At 40.4% G+C, this 25926-nt stretch overlaps 1 protein-coding gene across 2 annotated transcripts in view; it reads left to right on the top strand.

The window, feature by feature from the left end:
- LOC139947605 (uncharacterized) overlaps positions 1 to 25926 on the top strand; it is a 42685-nt gene that overhangs the window by 4725 nt on the left and 12034 nt on the right. Inside the window, exons 3-17 of one of the 2 annotated variants that reach the window (XM_071945552.1) lie at positions 6385 to 6599; positions 6984 to 7143; positions 8682 to 8839; positions 10838 to 10961; positions 12048 to 12188; positions 13082 to 13188; positions 14105 to 14308; positions 15468 to 15618; positions 16773 to 16978; positions 17455 to 17600; positions 19120 to 19217; positions 20554 to 20670; positions 23412 to 23677; positions 24494 to 24652; positions 25101 to 25281. In XM_071945552.1, coding sequence (XP_071801653.1) covers positions 6385 to 6599; positions 6984 to 7143; positions 8682 to 8839; positions 10838 to 10961; positions 12048 to 12188; positions 13082 to 13188; positions 14105 to 14308; positions 15468 to 15618; positions 16773 to 16978; positions 17455 to 17600; positions 19120 to 19217; positions 20554 to 20670; positions 23412 to 23677; positions 24494 to 24652; positions 25101 to 25281 — 2433 coding nt within the window. The remainder of the gene's footprint in view (positions 1 to 6384; positions 6600 to 6983; positions 7144 to 8681; positions 8840 to 10837; positions 10962 to 12047; positions 12189 to 13081; positions 13189 to 14104; positions 14309 to 15467; positions 15619 to 16772; positions 16979 to 17454; positions 17601 to 19119; positions 19218 to 20553; positions 20671 to 23411; positions 23678 to 24493; positions 24653 to 25100; positions 25282 to 25926) is intronic. The other variant, XM_071945553.1, reaches the window with a different exon arrangement.

Below are 25926 nucleotides of genomic sequence, written 5' to 3'. Positions count from 1 at the left end.
TAAGGCAAAAAAAGTACATTTGTGATTCCATGTAGGGGCCTTACATTGTTTAAAGGCATTGGACACTATTGTTTTGGTAATTACTCAAAATAATTATTATCAAAATAATTATTAGTACAAAACCTTACTTGGTAACAAGTATTGGGGAGCTGTTGATAGTATTAAACATTGTGATAAACGGCTCCTTCTGGAGTAACAAAGTTTTCTAGAATGGAGTCATTTTCCACGAATTTGATTTTGATACCTCAGATTTAGAAGTTGAGCTTTGCAAAGGACATAAATCCATGGAATTTAAAGCGCAGAGGGCAATGGTACATGTAGGCAGAGCCGTCTCAAGTTGGGCCAAAGTGAATGGGGATAAGATGTCAAACCAGACATTTATAATCAATCAATCAGTTAATCAATCACTCATTCACAAGTCATGTACAATTCATTGTAAACATCAGCAAAATCAATAGTTTGCTCTCAGGTGCAATGCACAATATGAATGGTAGTCAATCCTGCTTGAACAGTGTAAGGTCTGAGGATTTTCTTGGATGTGTTCCAAGATGAACTTAGCATCTCTGATTGCACAATATCAATGACAATCACGAGTAATGGTACCAACTTCCATCGGATAAGAATATTGTAAATTTTGTTATTGCAACAATCTCAATGCCGCGATAACATTAGTATCATGCCCGATGGCTAGATCTACATTTATTTATAAAACAAATTGCTGTGAATTTGTCTACATGTTGTAGGAGAAATATTTGAAAAGACTCTTTATAGACGATGTGACCTCTGACGTCACTCGTAAACCATAACATGATTCGCGCGCATACCGCCGGGCAAAACCTTTGTGTTTTGGCAGCCAGCTGGAAAGTGTTTGCAATCTTACCATGACTACGTGTCTTTTTGCCCGGCGAAACATGACGTATACAGTGTTTTGTCATCAGAGGGCGGTTTGAATGTAAACATAGGTCACATCGTCTATTGTGATCAGAGAATTAAAAGATCGTACTTCCTCTGGTTTACAGTTTATAGCCATACGGTACATCAAGGGTTAATTTTTATGACATTTTAAAATAGTTTCTTTGGAAAAATGCTTGCACCAGTTTTAAGTCTAGCTGCCTAGTGTCTTTTCGAAAGTATGATCAAAATGAGGTGCTGTTCAGTAACTTTGTGGTCCTGGCTTGAAGACATTTACCAGTCTCATCTGTCTTTGTTCCTGGCTTGTTGTCAGAATGCATCACCTTTTAAAAACAGTCAACAAACAAAATAGAATTGTTGTTAAAGTAATTGTGGTATGCAGTAGCCTACGTGTACACCAGATTAACCAAAAGTGAACTTCACAAAGAACTTCTTTTTGAAATAAGCAAAATTTACAGTTTATCAGATTTTCAAAGTCCGGCTATGAGTTTCATCTTTGCCAGAACTTGGAAACCACAGTAAGGAGGAGAAGACCACAGTCATGACAGACAGAAGAATGCTGTTATAAATAAATTAATATTATAATTTTAAATCAACATTTATTAAGCCCCACTGAAGACCTTGATGTTTGCAATTTACTGCTGGTATTTATTTGCATGACATTATGTACAGTACAACCTGTACATGTATACTTTAACTGAACAGCCTTCAAATGATTTGAGCATTTTGACAAAATGTTCTTCATTCAAGGTTTACGTCCCTTTAAAGGCACTGGACTCCTTTGGTAATTGTCAAAGACCAGTCTTCTCAATTGATGTACAGCACCAGCTACAAGTAATTCCAAGCCCCTGAGGGTAACCCGCGAGGGGCAACGAGTACGTGGCAGGGACCCCCGCAAAATACCCGCGGGGGTGAGGGGGCCCACGAGAAAATTAACGGGGACCACGCAAGAGATTTGTGGGGCCTCGCAAATGGCAACGGGGGCCTTTGTTTGGCAATCACTGATGCAATAATACTGCGATATTCGCAAGTGAGTTGAGCAGAGTTGAACTGCTGCGAATTATTCAATGCGAAATTGTGACGTCAACATTCACTTCGCATTCGTATTCGCAAGAAGTATGAACCAGGCTTAACTACCAAAAGTTTCCTGTGCCTTTAAGGTGACCTAATTTGATTATTAGTTGACCCTTCAAGGCGTGCAATCCAATACACAACCAGTTACCTCAGGACTGTCCGCCTCAAAAAGTAACACCAGGTGCAAAGGACAAAGAAGAGGTCTGCACTGTTTGGACATGCTCCTTTCGTGCGCTGTCATAGCAATTTATACTTGTGTCAGGTGGTTTATTATTCTTCGGGTACACACTTTACTTTTGGGAAACCATCGGCCTTGCTAAAGGCGGCTGCGTTGCCATGGCAATGGCTTCAAACACTTGTAACCTTTAACCTTTACATGGCAAAGTTTATGTCGTTACACAAATTGAACAAGGCGTTGGGATTTTGTTTGAAGAGAGAAGATGTCGGTTGAAAAAATATTATGTCAATGTGATGATGATTTTTCTTTCAATCAGAGAAATAGTTTGGGTGCATGCTTTTTAAAACCACACAACTGTACACAACTTGTATATGGTAGGGCCTACTGTCCCAACTTCTGCTACCTTAAAATCAAATTGCCAAAATGAAGGATGTAGTGTCAGGTCTGTACAGTATGATTCGTTATTGAAAGGGCAAGGTCACCAAAGCATTTTGTTCAGATTGGTAAAGGGCACACTATGAGGAAATTACAAATTTCTACCTGGATAGCATTTTAAGGGCACCAAGGGAGATCAGGGGGCATGGAGGCAATCACCTGCAAATGTACAGTACATGTACATACTACATAACAGTAGGCCTACGTACATGTACAATGTACATGTTGCCTCTGTGAAAGACATTGTCCATGGTTCTAACGACTGTGCTGGTAGTGTTAAAGACAGTGGACACTATTGGTAATTGTCAAAGACCAGTCTTCTCACTTGGTGTATCTAAACAAACTGACAAACCTGTGGAAATTTGAGCTCAATTAGTCGTCGAAGTTGTGAGACAATAATGAAAGAACAAACACCCTTGTCCCATGAAGTTGTGTGCGTTTAGATAGTTGATTTCGAGACCTCAAGTTCTAAATCTGAGGTCTCAAAATCAAATTCATGGAAATCTACAGACTTTCTCGAAAACTAGTAGTTCCACTTCAGAGGGAGCCTTTTCTCACAATGTTTTATACCATCAACCTCGCCCCATTACTTGTTACAAAGTAAGGTTTTATGCTAATAATTATTTTGAGTAATTACCAATAGTGTCAACTGCCTTTAAGGTCAAACAGGGCTCAGCGTTCTCCCTTACTCAGCACAACAGTGGTTTCTTGCCAATGCCAGTTACATGCAAAACACCTGAGGACCATTCAAAATTCTCTTCATTGAAGTGGTTTAGTAGGCTACTCAGTGTTGAATAGCATCGCTGTGTAATAAATGCATTCCCAAGAACAGGTGCCAGAAGCTGACAGACCAGTGAAATGAAAAGCTAATATTAACTGGTACTGCTGGCTACGTAGGCACTAAACGAGTCTGAAGGGCAGGGCAAATCCTGAACAGTGAATCTCAGTAAGTGCTAATCACATGTGTCACAAGTGAAATGAAAAGCTGCATGTAATATTAACTTGTTCTGCTGGCTGTAATTTTATGTAAAAAGGCACTGAAAAGGTCTAAAGATAAACCCTGATCCAAGTGCTATCACAAGGTCAAGCATTCCAAATCTTAATACAGCCTACATTGTATTATTTATTTCCTTGTTTATTGAAACAATTTGGCATTACAATTATTATAATGCAGGATCGACTGGGATGGGAGAACTTTGGCACATTTTCACCATACATGTACAGTAGATTGTGTTACTGCTTACAATACAATACGTACATGATGTGCACAACATTGTACAAAAGTGTTTTGTGTTATGTGCAATTACAGTATTCAGAAAACGTAATGTTTTGCGTATTGAAACTGTCATATCTGTCAACATTTATTCAAAGAAAAATCCGGCCATGCAATTCTAAAGTGCAGAATTTTTGGGGACCTTGACATTGGTAATCCCCAGTCCCAGCAAGTCCTGGCCCCAGTGCTCCTTTGATTTGATCAAGCGTTGAGGTTCAATTGGACCGGTGGTGTTTCTTAATTACCGACGCCACAAGTGTGGAGCGCTCATGCTGTGGCAGAAAAATTAAAGACGAACTGTACACTGCATGCACTGTTAGAATTTTCACCAACTGTAAAGCATTTTGAATTTACACCTACACTGTAACACCACTGTGGTTTTTCACAGCTTGGTACTACACATGCATAGAGCTCTGTCCATGGAGGAAGCCTCCATGCTCTGTCCTACTAGCTCTATGCATCATGGTATTACTGATGTACTACAAATGTATAATACAGGCCTGGGGTGGATTTCACAAAGGTAGTCCTAACTTAGGACTAGTCCTAGGCAATGCTAAGAGATATGACGAGGAGTGGATTTCACAAAGAGTTAGGACTAGTCTTATCTCGAGTTAGGACCAGTTACTCGTCCTAACTTAGGACTATCCATGCAATTTGTATATCTCCTTGTGAAATTGACATTGTCAAAGAAAAGACCAGTCTTTTCACTTGGTGTACATGTATCTCAACATATTCATACATAAAATAACCAACCTGTGAAAATTTGAGCTCAATCGGTCGTCGAAGTTGTGAGATAATAATGAAAGAAAAAAACACCCTTGTCACTCGAAGTTGTGTGCTTTCAGATGCTTGATTTCGAGACCTCAAATTCTAAACCTGAGGTCCCGAAATCAAATTCGTAGCAAATTATCTCTTTCTCGAAAACAATCTTTAGAGGGAGCCGTTTCTCACAATGTTTTATACCATCAACCTCTCCCCGTTATTCGTTACCAAGTAAGGTTTTATGCTAATTAATTATTTTGAGTAATTACCAATCATGTCAACTGCCTTATGGGGGGGGGGGGGGGTGGGGGAAGTAAAAATTGAAGGCCCTCAGTGTTGTCAAAATCATGGCTACATGTATGCCATCAATAGTAGTCAATATTTCCATATATTACAGTCTTCAAATACTGTGTATGATACAGTAGTACAGTAAACATTATAATTGGGAGTGACACTGACTTTTGTAAGCGATTGGGTTGATCTGGTCCAATTCCCAGTGGCAATGCAGGCATGTCTGTCAGTGTATGCTTGGAATGCACAGACTTCATAAAGTATCATTAAAATCAGCCACTGCTGGGTTCAGACTGGAGCTCCTTCAAGGTCAAACTCACTGACACAGAAAATACTCCACTTTGAATGATAAAGGAGCTGGCAAATGGACATAATTCAGTGTCATGCAAGCACAATATATGTAGTGATTGTCTGTTAGCTGTGCTACTGAAGCTGGTGTTTTTCCATATCATGCAGTATCAATTCCCTTTGGGTTTTAGTAAGGCTGTGGGCCAAATCCAACATTGTACGAGAATGTGCCTAGGTACATGTAATACTCACAACCTGTGTGCAGTCTGAGACAAGTGGTTGATTGTAACATGAATAATAAATGTTTATAAACAAAATGTGGGGTGTGTAGGCCTAGTACATTTACATGTACTGTATTACATGTAGGCCTACTACCACCATGCTGTAATGGATAGTTGGGCTCTCTGTATGTAATTTATTTATTTATTTATTTATTTATTTTTTTTTGGGGGGGGGATTGGAGGCTGGTGCAGTTTACCACCGAGTGAAACATTTCCCCTAAAGCAGTCGTCTAAAATTATTATAGTAAACAAATATCGCGTTTGCAAAGATCTCGGCACACAGGCAAGTACACATGCACTGTAGCTGCCAACCTTCAGCAGAAATGCCAACTTGTGAAACATCAAAGACTACAATATGACCACACTGCTTTGTAAACCAGTAACCAATTTCAAAATCGGGATCGTCAAAAGAGGACCAAAAACTTTTGCCTTTTTGTCCATGATGCATGATGCGCTTGTAATAGGTCTCTTCTGGACTGATAGAACAGACAATGTACATGTACAACAACATGTACATGATGTACAGTGGTTTCAAATTTCAATTGGGACTCTGATTTCAATTTTCAAGACAAAGTAACATACGTACACTGTGCATTGTAAGTGTCATGTACACCGACAATGTTGATTTTGACTTGACAACTCAGTATGCCTACATGTATGCACGTACATGTAGGTCTACTTAAGGCTGGATTCGCCTCTTTCTTGGCCTCGGATGCCCCTTTAAAGAATTTCCATTAAGACATAAGGATTTGATTATAGTTGTGCTCTTTGCAAAATCATAATAACCTTGACCATGTTTCAGTAAAAGATGAAAACAAATCCCGTAGCTGATCGCTGTCACCCTGAATTATAGATAGCATAATCAATGGATTCTTGTTTTTATTTCACAGAGGAGCGTTTCTTGAAGAAAGATGAACATCCTCTCAAAGTACAGCTCAACTGGAGCGAGGATCTCAGGGAAGGTCGGTTTCTTCTCAAGATGGCCACCGACAACACCAAGGTGAACCTGTACATCAACGAGCCGGAACCGCCGGCGATGAAAAGAAAGTTATCTCGTAGAGAGAAGAAAGAGCAGAAGAAGAAGGATAAAGAAGCCAAACTCAAGGTGGGAATAAGGTTATCACTAAAACTAGGTCCCCCCCTCCCCCACCTCGAGAAAAAGCACAAAACAAATCACCCCCCCCCCCAAAAAAAAAGAAAAAAAAAAAAAAACAACAACAACAAACAAACAAAAACAAGAAATGCCAAGTGCCTAATATTTCTACATTGAGAGAATGAGGCCATCTTCATTTTGAAAAAGGGTTTATGGGGGATAAAGACCCTTTGAAAATGCGTTTAAAGGGGCACCAAGGCCAAGACGAGGGGGAGAGGCAATGCCTCCAAGTTAGTCAGGGAAAGCCACTAAACATAGCGTTGTTTTGGTTTGTTGAAATAATTTATTGTGATTTTTAGTTTTACTGGTGTTTTCTTATTTCATCTTCTAATTCAGAGTAAGACAGAGAAAGAAGAAAACAAGACGGACAAACTCTATCAGGACCTGTCCAAGTCGCGCTTCACTCGTACCATCTCTAACCCCGAGATGGTGATGAAACGACAACGTCAGAAGAAGCTAGAGCAGATGGAACGCTTCAAGAACCGCCCGCATTCAGGTAAATGGAATCTGCTTAGCACAGTTAAATCTTGCTTAGCAAGAGCCAGTCACCAGATTGACTGCTGAGTAATGCCAATTATTTGTGACGATGTTCCTTGTTTACTTAAGTTGCACAAAAAAGAACTTACCAACAGCAAGGGTTTAGAGAAAAATTATGGGTGTGATGTCAGTTTCTTGTTCATTAAGTTGCACAACAAAGAACTTATCAGCAGCAAGGGTTTAGAGAAAAATTATGGGTCTGATGTCAGTTTCTTATTCACCTAAGTTGCACATAGTATACAAACTTATCAGCAGTAAGGGTTTAGAGAAAAACTATGGGTCTGATGTCAATTTCTTGTTCGTCACTTAAAGGGTCTATGTAACTTTTGTCGGACAAAAAACACAATGTCCACAGATTTACACTAAACTTACACAGTTTGAAGCTAATGATAGTAGAAAGCTCCCCTGAAAATACTACGTGCTGAGGTGCTGTACAGTGTAGTTTTTGGGGAATGAGTAAAACAATGTCATGAAAACAATTTTCGTCTCATGAGACGAAAATTATTTGTGGGATGCGTTGCCTTGGATTGAGCGGGTTGGTCTTGGGAGGGCGTGTGAGACCCTTTTTTTATGGACTGCTTTGCGGTTTGCAGTTGAATGGATGGTTTGGGAGTGGGTTATGGTGGTCCGTGCAGGCATGCTTCGGGGTTGTATGGTTTTTCTTTATGTGTCGTGAGCTGGCATGGTCTGCCATTTTGTGGAGTCAAAATTTTGACTTAACGGAGTGGCCGACCGTGTTTGTTCGCGACGTGGGGGAAGACCGTGCAGTTTCGGGGGTGTTTGTGTGGATTATTCTGCTCTACTCTCGAATTGTCTATCCGGCCGCATGCAGTTTAAAGTGGGGGACGATCTCGCGCGTTTTTTGGTGATCAACTCGACCGATTTGGGGCAACATGTCTCTTTAATGTGTTTCTGTCACAAATTTGTTGCCTGTATGTTTATACATTAATATTTATTTTTTTTTATTATTATTTTTTTTACTATATAATAGTTATGTTTTTCAATGTTCTTTTTGTAAACTGTGCATTTCGGCTTTTTAGCCGCTGTATTGCAGTGTTTTAATAAATAAACCATGAATAATATAATAAAGACAGGTAGCAGTTTATAGTCAGGACAGTTCTTTTCAGAGCTGAGAAGTCTCCCAAATTAAGCTGTTGTTTTTATAACTCTTGTACTTTTTAATTTTCAAAACAAAATACTGCAAGTTAGCAACTGTATCTTGCCTGCCTGGAAATGCCCTGGAATGTAGTGTGCAAGGTCAATCTTTTTGTTAACAAAGGTTAAATGTTTAATGTTCTCTCTATGACAGCTTATATTTCAGTTTTAAATAGGGGTACAAATTCAAAGACAGCTGTACTGTGATAAGGTTCGATCAAGTGCAGTGTGCACTTACATATCAAATGTACAAAAAGGCTTTAGAATGTCTGGTGTGTTTTTATCGGTGGAGTTAATCAAGTTGACTGAACTTCCATTACAATGACATCTGACACTTTGCAGGGGGCGCATTGAAGATCTACGCCCACACACTGTTCCCAGAGGTCCCATATAAGACTCTACTCGTTGATGTCAGCAGAACCTCGGACAGCATCGTCAAGGAAGCCTTGGAGAAGTTTGGCAAGCCCAAAGAAGACCCTGTGGAGTTCTGTCTTGTCAAGGTGCGTTACCATCAATCAAAACGCCCTACCCTAGTCGTAGCAGTTTCCATTTAGGATGCTAAGCATAGGGGCAAAAGAACAGGGCCCAGTTTGATAAAGCTGCTAAGCAAGAGATGACCAGGGTACCAGTCGCAGCAATGGTAACTGTACGGTATTCTGGCCTGTGAAATCTCCGCTGTAAAGATGTTCTACAGATAGTAAAACAATTCCAAAATACCACGCCTGCCTGCAGAGTATCCAACATGGGTCTGTGTTCTAAGGCGTAATAGTCCCACAAAGACATTGTCAAGATGCAAATCAACAGGGAAATCCCCATAGACCTTGGACCAGTGTCAGATGAATTGGATGTAGGGGTGAACCAGATAAGCTAGGCCACTCAAATTCTCCATTCTCCGAAGGAAGTGAAGAAAAAATGGCTTTCTACTTTATTCATAAGAGGAGTAATTAACAAAAAATGCTAATTGTGCCATGGAAACCATGGCTTTCTTACTAAATTAGGCAGCTACAGACAAATTGCGGGCCCTAATGTTCCCCCAAAAATATTTATAAAAAAAAACATCCTGTAAAAAATTGATCTGCCTAGTACATGTTTTTTATTGTCTCAACTTGATTTTATGAACAACCAAAAATGTACATTTTGTGATGGAGACTGGTATAAGGTCCTGACATCCATTCATGCCTTCTCCCACGGGGACATTGATCTACAGTATGAAGTTGAAATGGCCATGTGTTGGCTGGTACTAGCTTTGTTTATTGTCAAATAGTTCTGTGTAGTAGTAGCGCACCAAAATGAATCATGACTTGATTGTACAGTTGACTGTTAACGAGATCGCTGGAACGGGCCAGAGAAACTCCCTAGACAGGAAGGTCGCTACTTTACAAGAGTAAAGGCTGAGTTACACTGCAGCGATAACGGAAACCATAACGATTATGACGCAAAGAGAACACATTCTATTGGTTGACTTGTTCCACGCAGAATATACACACGCCTATTCAACCAATGGAATGCGTTCGCTTCGCGTCACAAAACAAAGAAACACAAAGCAGAAATGAGATTTGCTTGTTCATAATCAGAGTTTGTAATACTCTCTTTACTGCATGTTTACAATGTAAGGTCTATAATAATTAATTAATAGATTGAATCAATCAATCAGTCAATCAATCAATGAAGGAATCAATAAACAAATAAATCAATAATTGACACTAATGAAACAAAATAATTCAATCAAAACTAAATGAACAAATTAGATAAATAACTAAACACAAATATAGTATAACAAAAAAAAAACATCTCTCCCAAAGGCCATTTCCAGACAGCACTGTTAGAGACGCTGGACACGGTAGTTGTCAAAGACCAGTCTTCTCACTTGGTGTACAGTATCTCAAAATATGCATACAAAAAAAAACTTGTGAAAATTTGAGCTCAGTTGGTCGTTGAAGTTGCGAGATAACAGTGAAAGGAAAAACACCCTTATCACTTGAAGTTGTGTGCTTTCAGTTGATTTCGAGACCTCAAAATCTAATTCTGAGGACTCCAATTCAAATTCGGTCGAAAATTACATGTTTCTTGAAAAGTCTTGTTACTTCAGATGGAGCCGTTTCTCACAATGTTTTATACTATCAACAGCTCCCCATTACTCTTTACCAAGTAAGGTTTTATGCTAATAATTATTTTGAGTAGTTACCAATAGACCTTATGCACATGACGTCATTTCAGTAGGGCGCCCTCACCTAGAGGTCAAAAGGAGGTTGTTCATTGGCCAATCCTGTGCGCCATGCGTACAAATCTGTGCGTTTCGATTGTTTCGTCACCGTTTTTCCACTAAGATGGCCGCTGGATGACGTCAATGCATTGGTCTATATAGTGTCCACTGCCTTTAATGCACCAAATCCAAACATCAAGTTTCAACATCACTTGCAACATGATGTGTTTATACATGTAGGGCCTATTACTTGTATGTAATTTCTCATCTTTTCCTCTGCGTTGTTCCTTTGTAGGTGGTGGTTCCACCCAATGAGGATCCTGCTGCGTATATTGAGAAGGGTGGCTGGGGTAAAGAACACATTATGGATGACGATGAGTCTCCGCTAGAAGCTGTCATGAGATGGCCAGATGCTAGAGGTAAACCACTCACCCAGGGATTTATATAAACATCAGCACTTTGCAAAGGGCACCACAGCAAAAGCTCAGCACCACAACAGTTGTCTGACGATGACTAGAGCAAGCTAGTTGAAACGTTGAGACCAATTCAAGAACTGACTCCGCGGTAGTGCAGTTAATTACAATCCTATAAGCTAAAGTAGTAGTCCCAGCCAATTTTCTATACCGTCCGCCCGGGTAGTAGTTAAAAAGCAGGACAGTTCTTTTCAGAACTGAGAAGTCCCCCGACTATCCGATAAATCTACTCCGTGCTCGTAGAAAAAACAAAGACAGTTCTCTAAAAACAAACACTACGTTGCAAGTAGATGTAGTGGCAAGTAGATACACACATGGTGTTGCCGCAAACCAAATTATATCGATGCCTCACCATGCAATGCCTCAAATCCTATATACCACAGCAGTTGTCTTTGGTGAGGTGGGTAAGTTTAAGGCATGGCAGTGCAGCCTCGAAAAATGACATTCCGAGAAAAGCAAGTACATGGATGAGCTCTTGCTTTAAAAATGTGATGAAAGTGTATAAAGAGACTGAGGTAAAACATGAGCATACAGTAAGCATCCATGCATAATATGCCTTGAAATTGTAAATTTGAAAAGTGGAACAAAGACCCTTTAGGGGCACAGCAGTTTTCCTCTGGGTAGGGGCAGCACTTCTATGCGAACAAAATAAAAATTTATATTATAACTTTGCAAAGGGCACCACAGCGAAAGCACAGAGCACCAGGGCAGTATAACCCTTCCTCTGAAGAATGCTAATTCACGCATGCTTACAGACCCTATTGATGGTCAAACGCAAAAGAGAAGTTGACAAAGCAGCTGAGCAATCGCATCTGCGTCATGTAGCCGTTAGCCGTGTGCAAAACAGCGCAATGTTCCCTCATTTTGCCAACCAAAATTGTAGTGTGCAATTATCATGTTTCATGGGTAGAGTCTATTGCTGTCGGTGCTTTGAGTTGGATCGAGGCCTACTATTGATCCTTTTTTTCCCATTATGGAACAGGAAACAAAACCATTTTGTTCTCACTCTTATCTTTATTTGTTTCTCTGCAGGTGAGTTGATCTTTGAGTTGAAACTGCGGCCGACTGACTACAAGCCTCGACTGCAGAAACAGAGACAGGACAAAGAGAATGACATGCATCCACAAAGAATCCCTTTAGAGAGACTGCCGTACTTCCTGGAACTAAACGAAGGTATCGTTGTTTTGGAGTATTTGTCTTTTGTTTTGGTTGAAAGTAAGTGGATGGTGAAACAATGGAAATGAACATCAATAGATTGTGCAAGTCTCGCGGAAATTCAAACATTAGAGTACTTAGTAGTCCACCAGTTTGTTTCCTTCACGCTTTATGGTAAAGTTCAAATAGGCATCAGACTTGCATAGCACGTTTTAAACCCTTAAAAGGTGCTACATAATTGGGTCTCAGAATTCATAACTTCAATAACCTACCTTTCTGTAAAAATGTGTATACTAAGCGCCTTGAGTACCTTGTTGGTGATACTTGCGCTATATCAGACTGCAATATTATGCTCTATATTTGTGTGGCATTAAAAGAGCAATCTTCTTTTTTAGAATTTGGGAAGTTAAAGGCAGTGGACACTATTGGTAATACTTAAAATAATTATTAGCATAAAACCTTACTTGGTAATGAGTAATGGGGAGCTGTTGATAGTATAAAACATTGCGAGAAACGGCTCCCTCTGAAGTAACATATTCTCTGAGAAAGAAGTAATTTTCCACCAATTTAATTTCGAGACTTCAGAATTAGATTTTGAGGTCTCGAAATCAAGCATCTAAAAGCGCACAACTTTGTTTATTATCTCTTTCACTTTCATTATTATCTCGCAACTTGGACGACCACTTTAGCCCAAACTTTCACAAGCTTGTTATTTTATGCATATGTTGAGAAACACTAAGTGAGAAGACTGGTCTTTGACAATTACCAATAGTGTCCAGTGTCTTTAACCAGTTAAGTAAACATAGATGCACTACTTCTTTGTAGAGGTCTCCTTACTTAAATGACGTCATAAACAGAAGGTTTTTTGTTTGCTTATTTTGTTTTCCTTCTCGTTATACTTTGTGTTTTAGATGGGACAGACATTATTGACTACAAACCTAAGAGGTATCGTCTGCAGGAGAACGTGACTGAAGTCGGCAGTGAACATGAAGTATCAAACACTGGTCAATACCTACAGGTAAATCTCATCACAATATAGTTATCAAGATGCCCCTGATTGTTGCCTTGATGCCTCCTTGAAAGTGTTCCAATAGACCCTTCCCATGAAATATGTAAATTGCACATAGCGCGTGCGTACTAATGTTTTGGTTGGCAAAACGAGGGAACATTGCGCTGTTTTGGTACACAGCTAATGGGTGCATGTCGCGTCTGCTTAGTGCACAACTCTATGGCGTTTGCCAACCAACAGGGTCTGTACGCATGCGTGAATGTAATTAGCATATTTCAAGGGAAGGGTCCATTTTCTTGTGGCGGTGCACTTCTCCACATTGTTCAAAGGAGAAGCGCCTTGGTGCTCTTGCCCTTCAAGAATCCTGCCTGTGTTTTCTTCCCAGAGTTTGGCCTTGTAGGACAAAGAAAAGTTGATGGGGAATCGATTGCAGGCCTGTATGCTTTGTTTTTGAAAGGGCAAGGGGCACCAAGGCATTTTCTCTTGGTAACGGGCACCAAATGCAGGAATTGTAATTTTCTACTGTGGAGCATTTCAAGGGCACCAAGTAAATGACCAGGGGGCATCGAGGCAATTGCCCTCGTTGCCTCCGTGAAATATCATACCACTGCTAGGCAACAGGTTTCTTGTGGCTTCTCTTCTCTGAACTTCAAGTTGACCCCCCTTCTTTGGCTAAAGATGTCCAACAAAACTTTTTTTCTGCCTTTCATTTTTTTGGGGGTTTAGGAAGAAACTAAAAAATAAATAGTATATATGCGGGTGCAACATCTGTAAATCTTTTTTGTTGTGGTTGTTTTGGCTCTGAAAAGAGTTGGTGTGCTTTTTGGGGGGTTTGCTCGCCACCATTCCAATGTGCTAATGTTCATGTACATACATCCTATGCAGTAAACTAATCAAAACTTTATTGTGTTCGTTTTGTTTGCAGCTGTTTTCTCCCGGTATCCAGCCCCGTCACTGCGTAGTAGCCAACATGGAGGGCGTAGTTACCGTCACGCCCACTAGCCCCGAGTCAGAGACCTACGTGAATGGTCAGCGCATATATGAGACCACTATGCTCCAGCATGGTGCGGTGGTCAGGTTCGGTAGGCATCACTGCTTCAGATTCTGCGACCCGGAGGTTGAAGATCCGGTAAGTAAAATCTCAATTTATTTTCCTCTTCAAAACTACAGCTTGGGTTCCAGCTAAAGCTCTGTGGTTTATTGTAAAAACATTACTTTGATTTGGGAATTCAAACAGGCAGACAAATCCAACAAGTCCAAGCCCAATGGGTTTGACAAAAACCCTTTATATCAAAATAATAACAAAGTGCATTGCCCCATCTTCACCAATTTAAGGGTGTTATCCAAAGCCCCCCAAAAGAGAGAGTGCTCACAAAGACAGAAACCAATAACACAAAAGCCATATCGAACAAGTAACTTTTCAAACTGAGCTTTAAAGTTCCAACACAATAACAATACCAATTTTGTAGTAATAATTCATTCCAGAGAGTTAGTGTAGCCATTGACAGTGGTAGCAATTTTGTTTTCCATCCATACAAGCTTATGTAACTCCTTGTTCCCATGGTTGTGTTTATCTTGCTATGCCACTTTTCTAAGTAAGCTCTTAGTATGTAATTGCATTGTGCATCCAAGCCGTTCACAGTGTAACTGGGCTTGTGGTCAATCCACTTACAGCCATTGGACACTTACGGTAAACAGTATTGTTCAAAAGCCCACAATTTGTGTATCACGTCTTATATTATAAAACAACAAACCTGTGAAAATTTAGGCTCAATCAGTCATCAGAGTCAGGAAAAAATAACAGGAAAACCCACCATTGTTTCTGCAAGTTTCGCCATGTCATGACATGTGTTTAACATGAATCTGTAATTCTCGTTATCGGGAACTGAAAATTGTGTTAATGTTTTCTAAAAAAGTTAAGCATTTCATGGAATAATATTTTAAGAGAAGTCTTTCACCATTACATTCTGTAAGTTATTTGTAAATCTGTGAACTTTTTTTTTTCTGTTCCGAAAGTGTATTATGTCTTTAATGGGTTATCAAAAGAGGCATCGAGCATGTCAAGTCAAAGAGCAATTGGTCCCCTCTCATTGTTCGTTTTCATCTTGTGAAGTGTTTAACTGTATGCACAGTCTAAACTTGACTGTGGCTTTTCCTCTTTGTGCTTTTCCCACATCAAGAACTGAATAGTTCATTTGTATGTTATTATTTGCCCTGTTATTGGCGGGGATTGTGCTGTTGGGTGTTTGTACAATGGTGTAGTTAAATAAATATATTTATCGGAACAGGATTGGGCGAGGAGAGAGCAGAAGAAACCAAACAATTTTGAGACAACGTTTGAGGTGGATGGTAAGGTACAGACCAATAACGGACAACTTGAGAAGAAGAAGACCAGACCACCGGAGGTTCTGCCGGCTACTCTAGAGTTCAAAGAAGCTGGTAAGTACAAATACACGAGATACTTAATAATGATAATAATAATTACCAGTTTTTAGCATAGAGTGCTTTTCACACCCGAAGGGCGTCTCAAAGCGCTTCCAATATTATTACCCCTGGTTACTGGGCCTTAAATCATTCCTTAAACCATCTCAGCTCCCTGGGGAGTATAAAGCCTGTGCAACATCAATATGCCTTACTCGCCAAAATCAATCACAAGAACCGTCTTTGCCCTGATAGGTTACCATTTACCCCTGGGTGGAGAGAAGCAATTATGGTTAAGTGTCTTGCTCAGGGACACAAGTGTCACGACCGGTATTCAAACCAACACTCCGCTGAGCAGAAGCACTAGAGCTTGAGTTTGGTGCTCCTATCCGATCGGCGACGACACCCTATGTTTATATTTGTATCTGAAATAAGAAAGTTACTTGCCCCAAAGGTGATCTTATTGCTACGACTTGCCCATTTGTATCGTAAATTTGGGCATGCAGCTAATGGTCGAATGGCTTCTGCCTGGCACCCCGAGCAAAGATTTTGACAAAATAGGAGACGGCCAACATAGACAGGTCAGCCCTTGTAGTCGATAACAATAAACCACAAGGGTAACTGACCGAGGAGATTTCAAACAATGGACTTGAACCAACAACTTTCTGATTACAGACCGTATTGAATATGACGTCACCGTTCAAATATCTGCCCTACAAGATGGCGTCTGCGAGCGTTTGCATGTGTTTGTGCGTGTTGTGCCGTAGAAATCGAATCGGGAAAGCTGCATGCTGTGTGTTTCTTTGATGTACGCGTTTAGACGCGCATACGGGTTGACCTACAAGATGGTGACTTTCATAACAGCAAAGGGGTTGTTCAATACGGTCTATTGTACATGTACCTTTGCTCTACTTGGAAATAATGCAAAATATCAGGCCTGGTCCGGGCCTGTATGCCTCGTTTTTGAAAGGTCAAGGGCACCAAGGCATTTTCTCTTTGGCAAAGGGCACCCTATTTACTGGAGCATTTCAAGGGCACCAAGGCAATGGCAAGGGGCAACGGAGGCAATGCCTCCATGAAGTATCAGGCCTGCTGGTTCCAATAAATATCAATGCTCTATCTTCATGGAATTAACTTTCTTTTTTTTCTCTTTTTTTTCTTTTTTTTTACAGTGGAGGACAAATTCCTGAGCGCCTTCATCCAGGAAGTAAATGGTGCTAACATTTACTTCAAGCTTGCCCCGACCTACACCCTGTACCTCGGGTGCCGCTTCAGGCTGTCCAAGCTGTATCGTCCAGAAATGGGACCCACTGAGCGTGCTCAGAGACTCACAGCATTCCTCAATAAAACGGCAGATCTGATCGATCGCACAGTGGAGGTAATTTGCGAGTATTGGGTTGTTGGTTTTTATGTACATGTAATAGAGGTTTCAATTGAAGGCACTGGACCTGTTTGATAACTGTCAAAGACCAGTCTTCTCGCTTGGTGTACATGTATTTTATCACATATGCATAAAATAACAAACCTGTGAGAATTTGGACTAATTTTGTTGTCGAAGTTGCAAGAGAATAATCAAAGAAAAAGTACCCTTGTCGCACAAGTTGTGTGCTTTCAGATGTCTTGAATCCGATACCTCAGCTAAGATCTCAAATTCAATTCAAATATTTGCCCAGGTTGTATACTCCCAAGGGAGCTGAGAAACATTAAAAAAGGATGTTATTGGCCCTATGACCAGGGCACTAATGTAAAGCGCATTGATACGGTTATTGTGAAATGCGCTATATAAGAATTTGTTATCATCATTATCAACAGAGATTTTGATTAAAAAAAGTCTGTCTGTTCTCGTCACTACAGAAAAACAATCAGATTGCCGGCGTGTTAGCGTTCTGGTTGGCCAACGCGTCTGAGTTCCTTCACTTCATCAAAGAGGATCAAGCACTGAGTAGCATCTCCCAAGACGCCCAGGACATCCTACAGCATTGCATCCAACAGATATTCAGGTAGGTTCCGTTGAGACTGAAAAGTTGGGTGGCGCGCAGGGATTGAATTGGGGGGGGGGGGTTCCATTCATTCAGTCAATGCGGAGCATCGGATGATGGCCCTCCAAACACGTTGGTCCTCCATTGCTGTACGCAGCTCTTCCCATTGCAGGCCAGAGTCCCGGCACAATTGATGTTCACATGGTGGTTTGTGGTCTGCCATGGGAACAGCGACCCTGAGTAAGGGCCCATTGCACCATCCTGCTCACTGCCAGCTCAGTATGTCTGAGACAGTGACCTGCTAATCTCAGCCTTCTTGCCCTACTCTTGATGCTACAACTCTCGGTAGTCCACCATAGAGCTCCAGGTTTCTGGCATGCCTCTCCCAATGAATCTGTTTTATACAACGAAGCATTCTTGTATAGCAGCCGTCCAGTGTTGTGGGGGTCCCACAAGAGGAGTATTTCTTTGGTAATTATCAGACAATGATGTTGTAAACTGAAACACATTTTTAAAGATCTACTGGCTACTACATGTATTGTATTACAACATTTCACCATTAATACCAGACCCCAATTTTCATAGAGCTGCTCAAAGTCGAAACAGTTGGCAAAGAACTAGACCTTGAATTTGTGCTGCTACTTCTGGGCGCGATTTCAAAGCTCTGCTTACCGCCGAATTCTGCGCCTACAATCACCATTCTCTGCTCTGGTGGAAGCGCCAAATTTCTGCGCTAGCTGTGTAAGCGTAACACACACAAGCCAAAATTCCCTGCCAACCCAGGAAATACGCTTGCCGTAACCACAAAATTCCCTGCTTCCGACTCTTTGCGTACGGTAAGCAGAACTATTAAATTGGGCTGATCCAGCCAGACTATAAACCATATCTATGATGACCACTGAAATGAACCGATGGCATAACAACTATAACATGTGCAATAAAAACTGCAACATTATAAGCCATTTCCGAATTGGCGACTACAGCTAGGACAACAGCTAGATTTGCGCGTCATCATGCAATGAAATATAGGATGTCCTTAGCGACACCCTTAGCAACAGGCGTAACCGTAGCTGTAGTCGCCAATTCGGATGCTGCATTGGTAACTCGCCAAACCTTTTGAAGACACTGGACACTATTGGTAATTGTCAAAGACCAGTCTTCTCACTTGGTGTATCTCAACATATTACAAAATAACAAACCTGTGAAAATTTGAGCTCAATCGGTTGTAGAGGTTGCAAGATAGAAATGAAAGAAAAAACACCCTGTCACACAAAATTGTGTGCCTTTAGATGCTTGATATCAAGACCTCAAAATCTAATTCTGAGATCTTGAAATCGAATTCGTGTCAAATTACTTTTTCTCAAAAACTTGTACTTCAGAGGGAGCAGTTTCTCACAAAGTTTATACTATCAACCTTCTCCCCATTACTCGTTACCAAGTAAGTTTTTATGCTAATAATGATTTTGAGTAGTTATCAATAGTGTCCACTGCCTTTAAAGGGCAGACCTTTTCATTGATGATGTGTGATTTGATCTTGCAGGCATCTTGTGCACAGTATCCAGCGAGAGATGAACATGATGTTGTCTGCCTATTTGGATCCAAGTGAAGAGGCCGACGCAGAAAGAGATATGTCAACAGGTTAGTCTCCGCTCAATACACTCACTCTTTCTTAAAAACCCTTTTCGGGACTTGGCGTACCACAACTGGGACTCAAACCCAGACTCTGCTGATCAGAAACCCAGACTCTGCTGATGCATAAAGCACAAGAAGTAGCTAAGCACTACAAAATTATGCTTACCAGATTGAGGTAACCAGCCAAAGTACCAAGTTTTTGACTTCACAAAATAACGGACTGTGTTGGTTCACATAGTAATAGTAAAAACTGTACACTTTAAAGGGATGTTTGTTAGGCATGTTAGGGTCAGAAAACATGCCTGGCTTAGTGCACGGAGCATTTTGGTGTGAGATACAATGTTTTTCTGTTAATGCGCGGCAGTGTTTGTCATGTTACTTTTTCTTTGAGTATTTTTTCCTGCTGTGCTGTGAACACTGAAATACGTACTTTCATTTGACATGCTTGTTGCAAATTCAAGCCTATCTTGCTAAAACAAAATTCTGTTGTAATTTCTGAAAGGTGGCATGTGTGTAAACTTTCTATTCCTACCTCATCTGTGGAAGTTACCTGACTTGATGAAATAATGCTGGTGTTCTTGAGTGAGCTTATCTTGGGTTCTTTTCCCTGGGAAATTTTTTGAAAAATTCAGAAATTCTTTGAAAACTCCCACTAGAGTTGCTGACACTGGCAATTCCCTGAGAAATGGCTACCCCTTGGGAGTTGAGTTACATGTGTTAAGCCTGGTTCATACTTCCAGGGAATGTGAATGCGAGGTGAATTTTGGTGCCACAATAATCCGTAACAGCTCCCCTGCCAATATTGATCCAAGAAAATTTGCGTCGCACGAACCATTCCCAGTAAGTTTGAATTGGGCTATATTCATGTAAGAATCCTGGGCTTTAGCTTACTGACTGGTCACTTTCCCCAGGAATACTGCATCAAGTGTGAAACGAACATAGGTTGGTGGTGGTAATAAACAATTCCTCGGGAGCTCCCTGGGGTTTTATTTCTTGGGACTTTGCTCTGTCAATCATTATTGAAGTATCACACCATGCTCACAACACCTCGCACATTGCCACTGTCAAGCCTAGTTCATATTTCACCTTTTTTCCCCTCCATTAAAAATCCTTTTGTCTTTCCATACATAACGACATACTTCGTCAAAATTATCAATAAAAAAAAGAAGAATGTTTTACTGTTCGCTTTTTTCTTTTCTTCTTTCCTACTCTGTTATTATTGTTCTCACTTACCCCTGTGAACATTGCTTCTGACATGCTGTTTGTTTCCTGCCGCATGCTTTTTTATTTGATTATCATTGCTCTGTTGATGTGGGGTATTTCATGTCGCATGCCGATTCAGATGATGATAAGAGTAACGACGGATGGAGAGGAGGTTCCAAGGATAACCCATTACGCATCAGCGCTCGCTGGCTCAATCCACCCAACCATGGCCCTCCGCAGACCAGGCCAACCGTGGGTAAGAATCACCTCCAAGCCCCCATGGGTCCATAGAGCTGATAAGCATTACAAAATGTCACTCGTTAAAGAAGCTCGCGGCTTAAACTCTTTCTGTGCCTGCTTTTTAATTTGTTTGCGTTTTGAACCTTAAGTGCTCAGCTTTTTGACGTTTCTCGAAACTCTGTATTAGAAGTAAATAAGTATGTCTATCTCACCGAACAAAATGTATCTTGCTGAATTGTGTTGCCTTGGTACATGTACATCCCAAAGTCAATAGTATTTCTTGAGTGATAAGGCCAAATAAAAAAAATACCAGTTGATCGTCCCCGCCCCTTTTTGGGGGCTGCATCCTTTTTGTTTACTATTAATTATTTTTCGATTTTTTTTTTTTTTTTTGTATCTTTCTATATTTTCAAAAGGACTGGCCTAGGAGTTTTCCCAAATCTAACGTGATGCTCTCGAACACTTGTAACCGTCTGTTTCATAATACAATATTAGTGAATGCCTTCCAACAAATCAGTTAGTGATATCCGACCCTGTTTAAGTATTAGTGTTAACACAGGTCCTCATGCAGCTAATAAAGGTATTAAATAAGTTTTCCGTTGATTCAAACTGAAGAATTTGTGGCCTGTTTGATTTGAAATACTAAGTCGCCGTCTTTAAAAAAAATAGTAAATAGTAAATAATAAGGCCCTCATCCTCCTCTTTTTTGAAAAATCCGGACGATCAACTGGTATGTATTTTTATTTTATTTGGCCTAATGCCCTCTCATTATAACATATTATGGGTTGTACAGGTACAACTGATTTTTGCATCCACGGCGAGTATGATCTTTGGCTAGACAGCTAGACGGGCTAAGCTCACATAGTATGTTAAGCACAGACATTCCTTGCAGAAACTGATAACCAGCCAACATTACAAAGACTTAACATCACTTGTTGCTGGTGGTTTGCATAATTTCTGCTAAGCGGATCAATCTTTTCAGTGACATTTACCAGCTTAACAGCTTTATGGATTAAGTCATTTAGGAGTTTGATTTGAATAATGTCGTCTGGTACAATGACTTGCTTCAGTCACTACTTACTGCTTTAAAGGCAGTGGACACTATTGGTAATTGTCAAAGACTAGCCTTCACAGTTGGTGTATCTCAACATATATGCAAAAAATAACAAACCTGTGAAAACTTGAGCTCAATTAGTCATCAAAGTTACGAGATAATAATGAAAGAATAAACACCCTTGTCACACAAGGTTGTGTGCTTTTCAGATGCTTGATTTCGAGACCTCAAATTGTAAACTTGAGGTCTCAAAATCAAATTCGTGGAAAATTACTTCTATCTCGAAAACTACTCCACTTCAGAGGGAGCCGTTTCTCACAATGTTTTATACTGCCAACCTATCCCCATTACTCTTTACCAAGTGAGGTTTAATGCTAATAATTATTTTGAGTAATTACCAATAGTGTCCACTGCTTTAATTGTAACTGTTCAAACTACAGACAGTTGCTACATGTATTTCAAATGGTTTGTGGCAAGCTTTTGTAAAGCAACCCCCAGATGAGCAAATCCTGTGCCAGTGTGCCTGACACAGAATTGTGTATGGGTGTTTGCTTTACATGTATGTTTATGTTTACTACGTAAACGCTTACCATGAATCATGTGACATTTTGTACAATGTAGCAACTGTCTCACTAGTCTGAGGAATTCAAATTTAAGCGGTAAATTGGCGCTAAGTAAATCATTGTTCGAGACGTAATTCAAATCTCACTCGCAAATGGCTCTCTGAACTGTGGCCTTCATGCACCCGGGCACCTTTTAAGCTACATTGAATTTGTGTACATGTCTTGCATTGCTGTGATTTATTTTGACTTGCCATTGTATTCAGTTCAGCTGTACATTTCAAGCGTTGTTGTGGTCCTGCGTTTTGCTGTCAAAATTATTATGAGTTTTTTGTGTTTTCTTTTCAAACTGTTCAAACTGCCAACATCCATGCCCATGTACTCTTTTTGCACTTTTGTTACAGAGTTGTGTGAAGGTAGGTATTATTAATTTTTTAGCTTGTTGATTTCTTTTGTGTACATCAAGTTGAAAGTGAAACTTTGCATTCGCGGCACTAAGAAAGTTTGTGCCCACACCAGGCTTGAAATTAAATGGAGGCCACGCCCTAGTCTTGCACTTGTGATCCTTCTAAAGTTTCCCATAGACTTGAATGTTTTTCTTGTGGAAGTGCGCCTTGCAATCTGAAAGTGACCTTGTCCTCAAAGATGAAATCTTCAGGCTTGTGAGGCCATGTGTTAAAATACCTCATGAGCTTTGGTTCTATATTGTTGAAGCATTACATACGAAGTGTTGTTGACTTGAGAACAAAAGATGTCAATGTAATGTAAGGCAGGGTTTTAAACACTATGTGGACTTACACACATCCACACACACAGTCGTGTTTGACCATTACATTAGAGGACACCTATTGTGCTTTCTGTTGTTCCTGTATTGAAGCAATCCCTGTTGGTTTTGTACACAAATGACTAGTGAGGACCCATGAAAACAAAGAACTGACTAGTGAGGACATGCTGTGCCTGTTGAAAAATGTCAAGGATTTTCCTTTACAGAACAAAGGAATGTCCGCAGAGGGTATGTAAAACAGCTGGGTGTGTTTGCCATTATGAAGCGCTAGGCCTATTAGTATTATATAAATGTTATTATTGTTATTATTATTATTATTATCATTATTATGATTATTAATGTATGTTGAATCTTAACAGGTGACGTGGTCCATGTCTTCCATTCTGTCATGACGCTCCTCCGTCGATGTCGAGTCAACGCTGGTCTCACCATTCAGCTCTTCTCACAGCTCTTCCACTTTGTCGGTGCTTGGTTATTCAACAAGCTCATCGCTAACCAGCAGCTTCGGCTTTGCCATCGGGACGGTGCAGCCATGTTGATGAGGAGACTGCATCGGATCATAGTGTGGGCCGAGAAACAAGGACTCGAGCTGGCTGCTGAGGCGCACACCAGCAAGATCACACAGGTGAGCTTCACACATCCAAACAAGGCTTACAAATAACGTACATGTAGCAAATCATGGATGACTAAAACAAATCCAGGAGAGGTAGACGGATAACATTCTCTGATGTAAATATATTGTTGGATATCTGCGACTGTGTTTCTATGACAGACACGGTTTTACTTGCTGAAAAGGCACAGAGTATTCTGATGCACTTAGGACATGCCCCATGCCAATGCACCCCGCTGAGCGCTCTTTAGTAGGACTGGCTTTTTGATTGTAGTATATCCAAAATTTGGGTTTTGGATCGATCTGGAAGGTTTGGAGGTCATTGTATTTAACCAAGATGTGTTGAGAAAATTATTATAGTGAGCCAGACCTCCCTGCGTGTTTTCCAGTAAATAGCAGTCTAAATCTCTGCTGTTTGTAAACAAATGTAACCTAGGCACTGTAAACTTCTTCCATGGTTTCTCCGACACCCAACTTCTGACGAGGTAAATTGATGGGAGGTAAAAGATCCTTGTCCTGTACAAGGTATGATATCCGTTGTTTTTCATGGAGAAAATGTTGACAAGATTCTGAGAAAACAACTGATGATGAAAATAATAAGACTTGTCCCTTTAGTACACGTGTCCTAACTTAAGAAATTTCACTAATAGGGGTTTTGAAATGAACCAGTGGACTCAATGTTTCAGACAGTATACTGTCGAAGTCTCCTGGTGACAGACAGAGTATACGGTCCAAATTGTTGAGTCCGCCAGTTCTTTTCGGAACCCCATAGTTAGGCAGATATAGTGAATAAATAAATCAGTAAACTACATTACTGTGTTTTGTAAACAGGCACTGAAGTTGTTGATGGCACCTAAAGATTCCAGGGAGGCCCTAAGTACAGCGTGCTCACAATGCTTCAAACTCAACTCAAGACAACTCCGAGCTCTCCTTGAGAACTACATCCCATCCCACAACGAGAGTCAAATCCCAAATGAGATCATTATGAAGGTAAATAGTTACACTAGTTTTATAGTAAGGAAATATTGACTGCTATGAGGGGCACAGTTAAAATTACAGACCCTCAGTGATGTCAAAACCATGACTATGGCCGAAGCGAGGCTGAGTTCATAGTCATGGTATTTACATGACCAAGGGCCTACAATTTTAACTGCCTCGGTTGTTAAGCAGTCAATATTTCTTTTATATACCTAGTAATCAACAACCCTGAATACGGTAAAATGTCGTCTGCGAAGATGACACGGAAGGCTAGTTGTACATCATTCAGTACACACGACCGACCTATTTGCGACCGTTATTTTCAGGGCGGGCATAGTCGACGTTATACACTCAGTACTTTTTTCTGAGTTCTACGAAAGGGTAATAACAAATTCAGTTCTTATTCCCTGATGCAAAGTTTACATACAATAAATATTGTTATTATTTGATTTAATTACAGCTGGTAGCAGTGGCTCAGACCACTAACGATGAACCCTCACCGGATGGTCGCCCTGTACCCTTAGAAGAAGACACTGAGCTCCGTCTCGCGTTGATAGTTCCTGAGGACGGATACTCCTGTGAGATAGTGAAAGGTGTACCCACAGGGCTACAGGAATTCCTGGAGCCATTACTACGGGCAGGTAAGGAAGCACAGTACATGAATCACCAATTTATTTATTTATTTCAACATAACCTCCAAAAATGGAGAAGATAAAAAGGCGATCATATTTACAATGACAGGTACATCAACACGTGTTTAAAGGTAGTGGAAACTATTGGTAATTATTCAAAATAAATATTAGCATAAACCTTACTTGGTAATGGGTAATGGGGAGAGGTTCATAGTATAAAACATTGTGAGAAACGGCTCCCTCTGAAGTGACGTAGTTTTCGAGAAAGAAGTAGTATTATACGAATTCGATTTTGAGTCCTCAGAATTAGATTTTGAGGTGTCAAAATCAAGCATCTGAAACCACACAACTTCGTGTAACATGGGTGTTATGCTCTCGCAACTTCCACAACCGATTGAGCTAAAATTTTCACAGGTTTGTTATTTTATGCATATGTTGAGATAGACCAAGTGAGAAGGCTGGGCTTTGCCAATTACCAAAGGTGTCCAGTGTCTTTAAGGAAACAAGATATTATCCTGACACTCATGGACGTCCATGGACAGACCATTTTTACAAAGTATAAAACAAATGGATTGTCCTCGGTTCTGTCCTCCAGGCCTGGAATTTCAAGCGAGCCATGGAGGCTATTACCTCTGTTGCCCTACCCTCGCCTAG

Source organism: Asterias amurensis, chromosome 14, assembly GCF_032118995.1.
Source record: "Asterias amurensis chromosome 14, ASM3211899v1".
In the NCBI taxonomy this organism is placed as follows: domain Eukaryota; kingdom Metazoa; phylum Echinodermata; class Asteroidea; order Forcipulatida; family Asteriidae; genus Asterias; species Asterias amurensis.
Note: the sequence above shows the minus strand (reverse complement) of the source record. Positions and strands in the feature narration are given on the sequence as shown.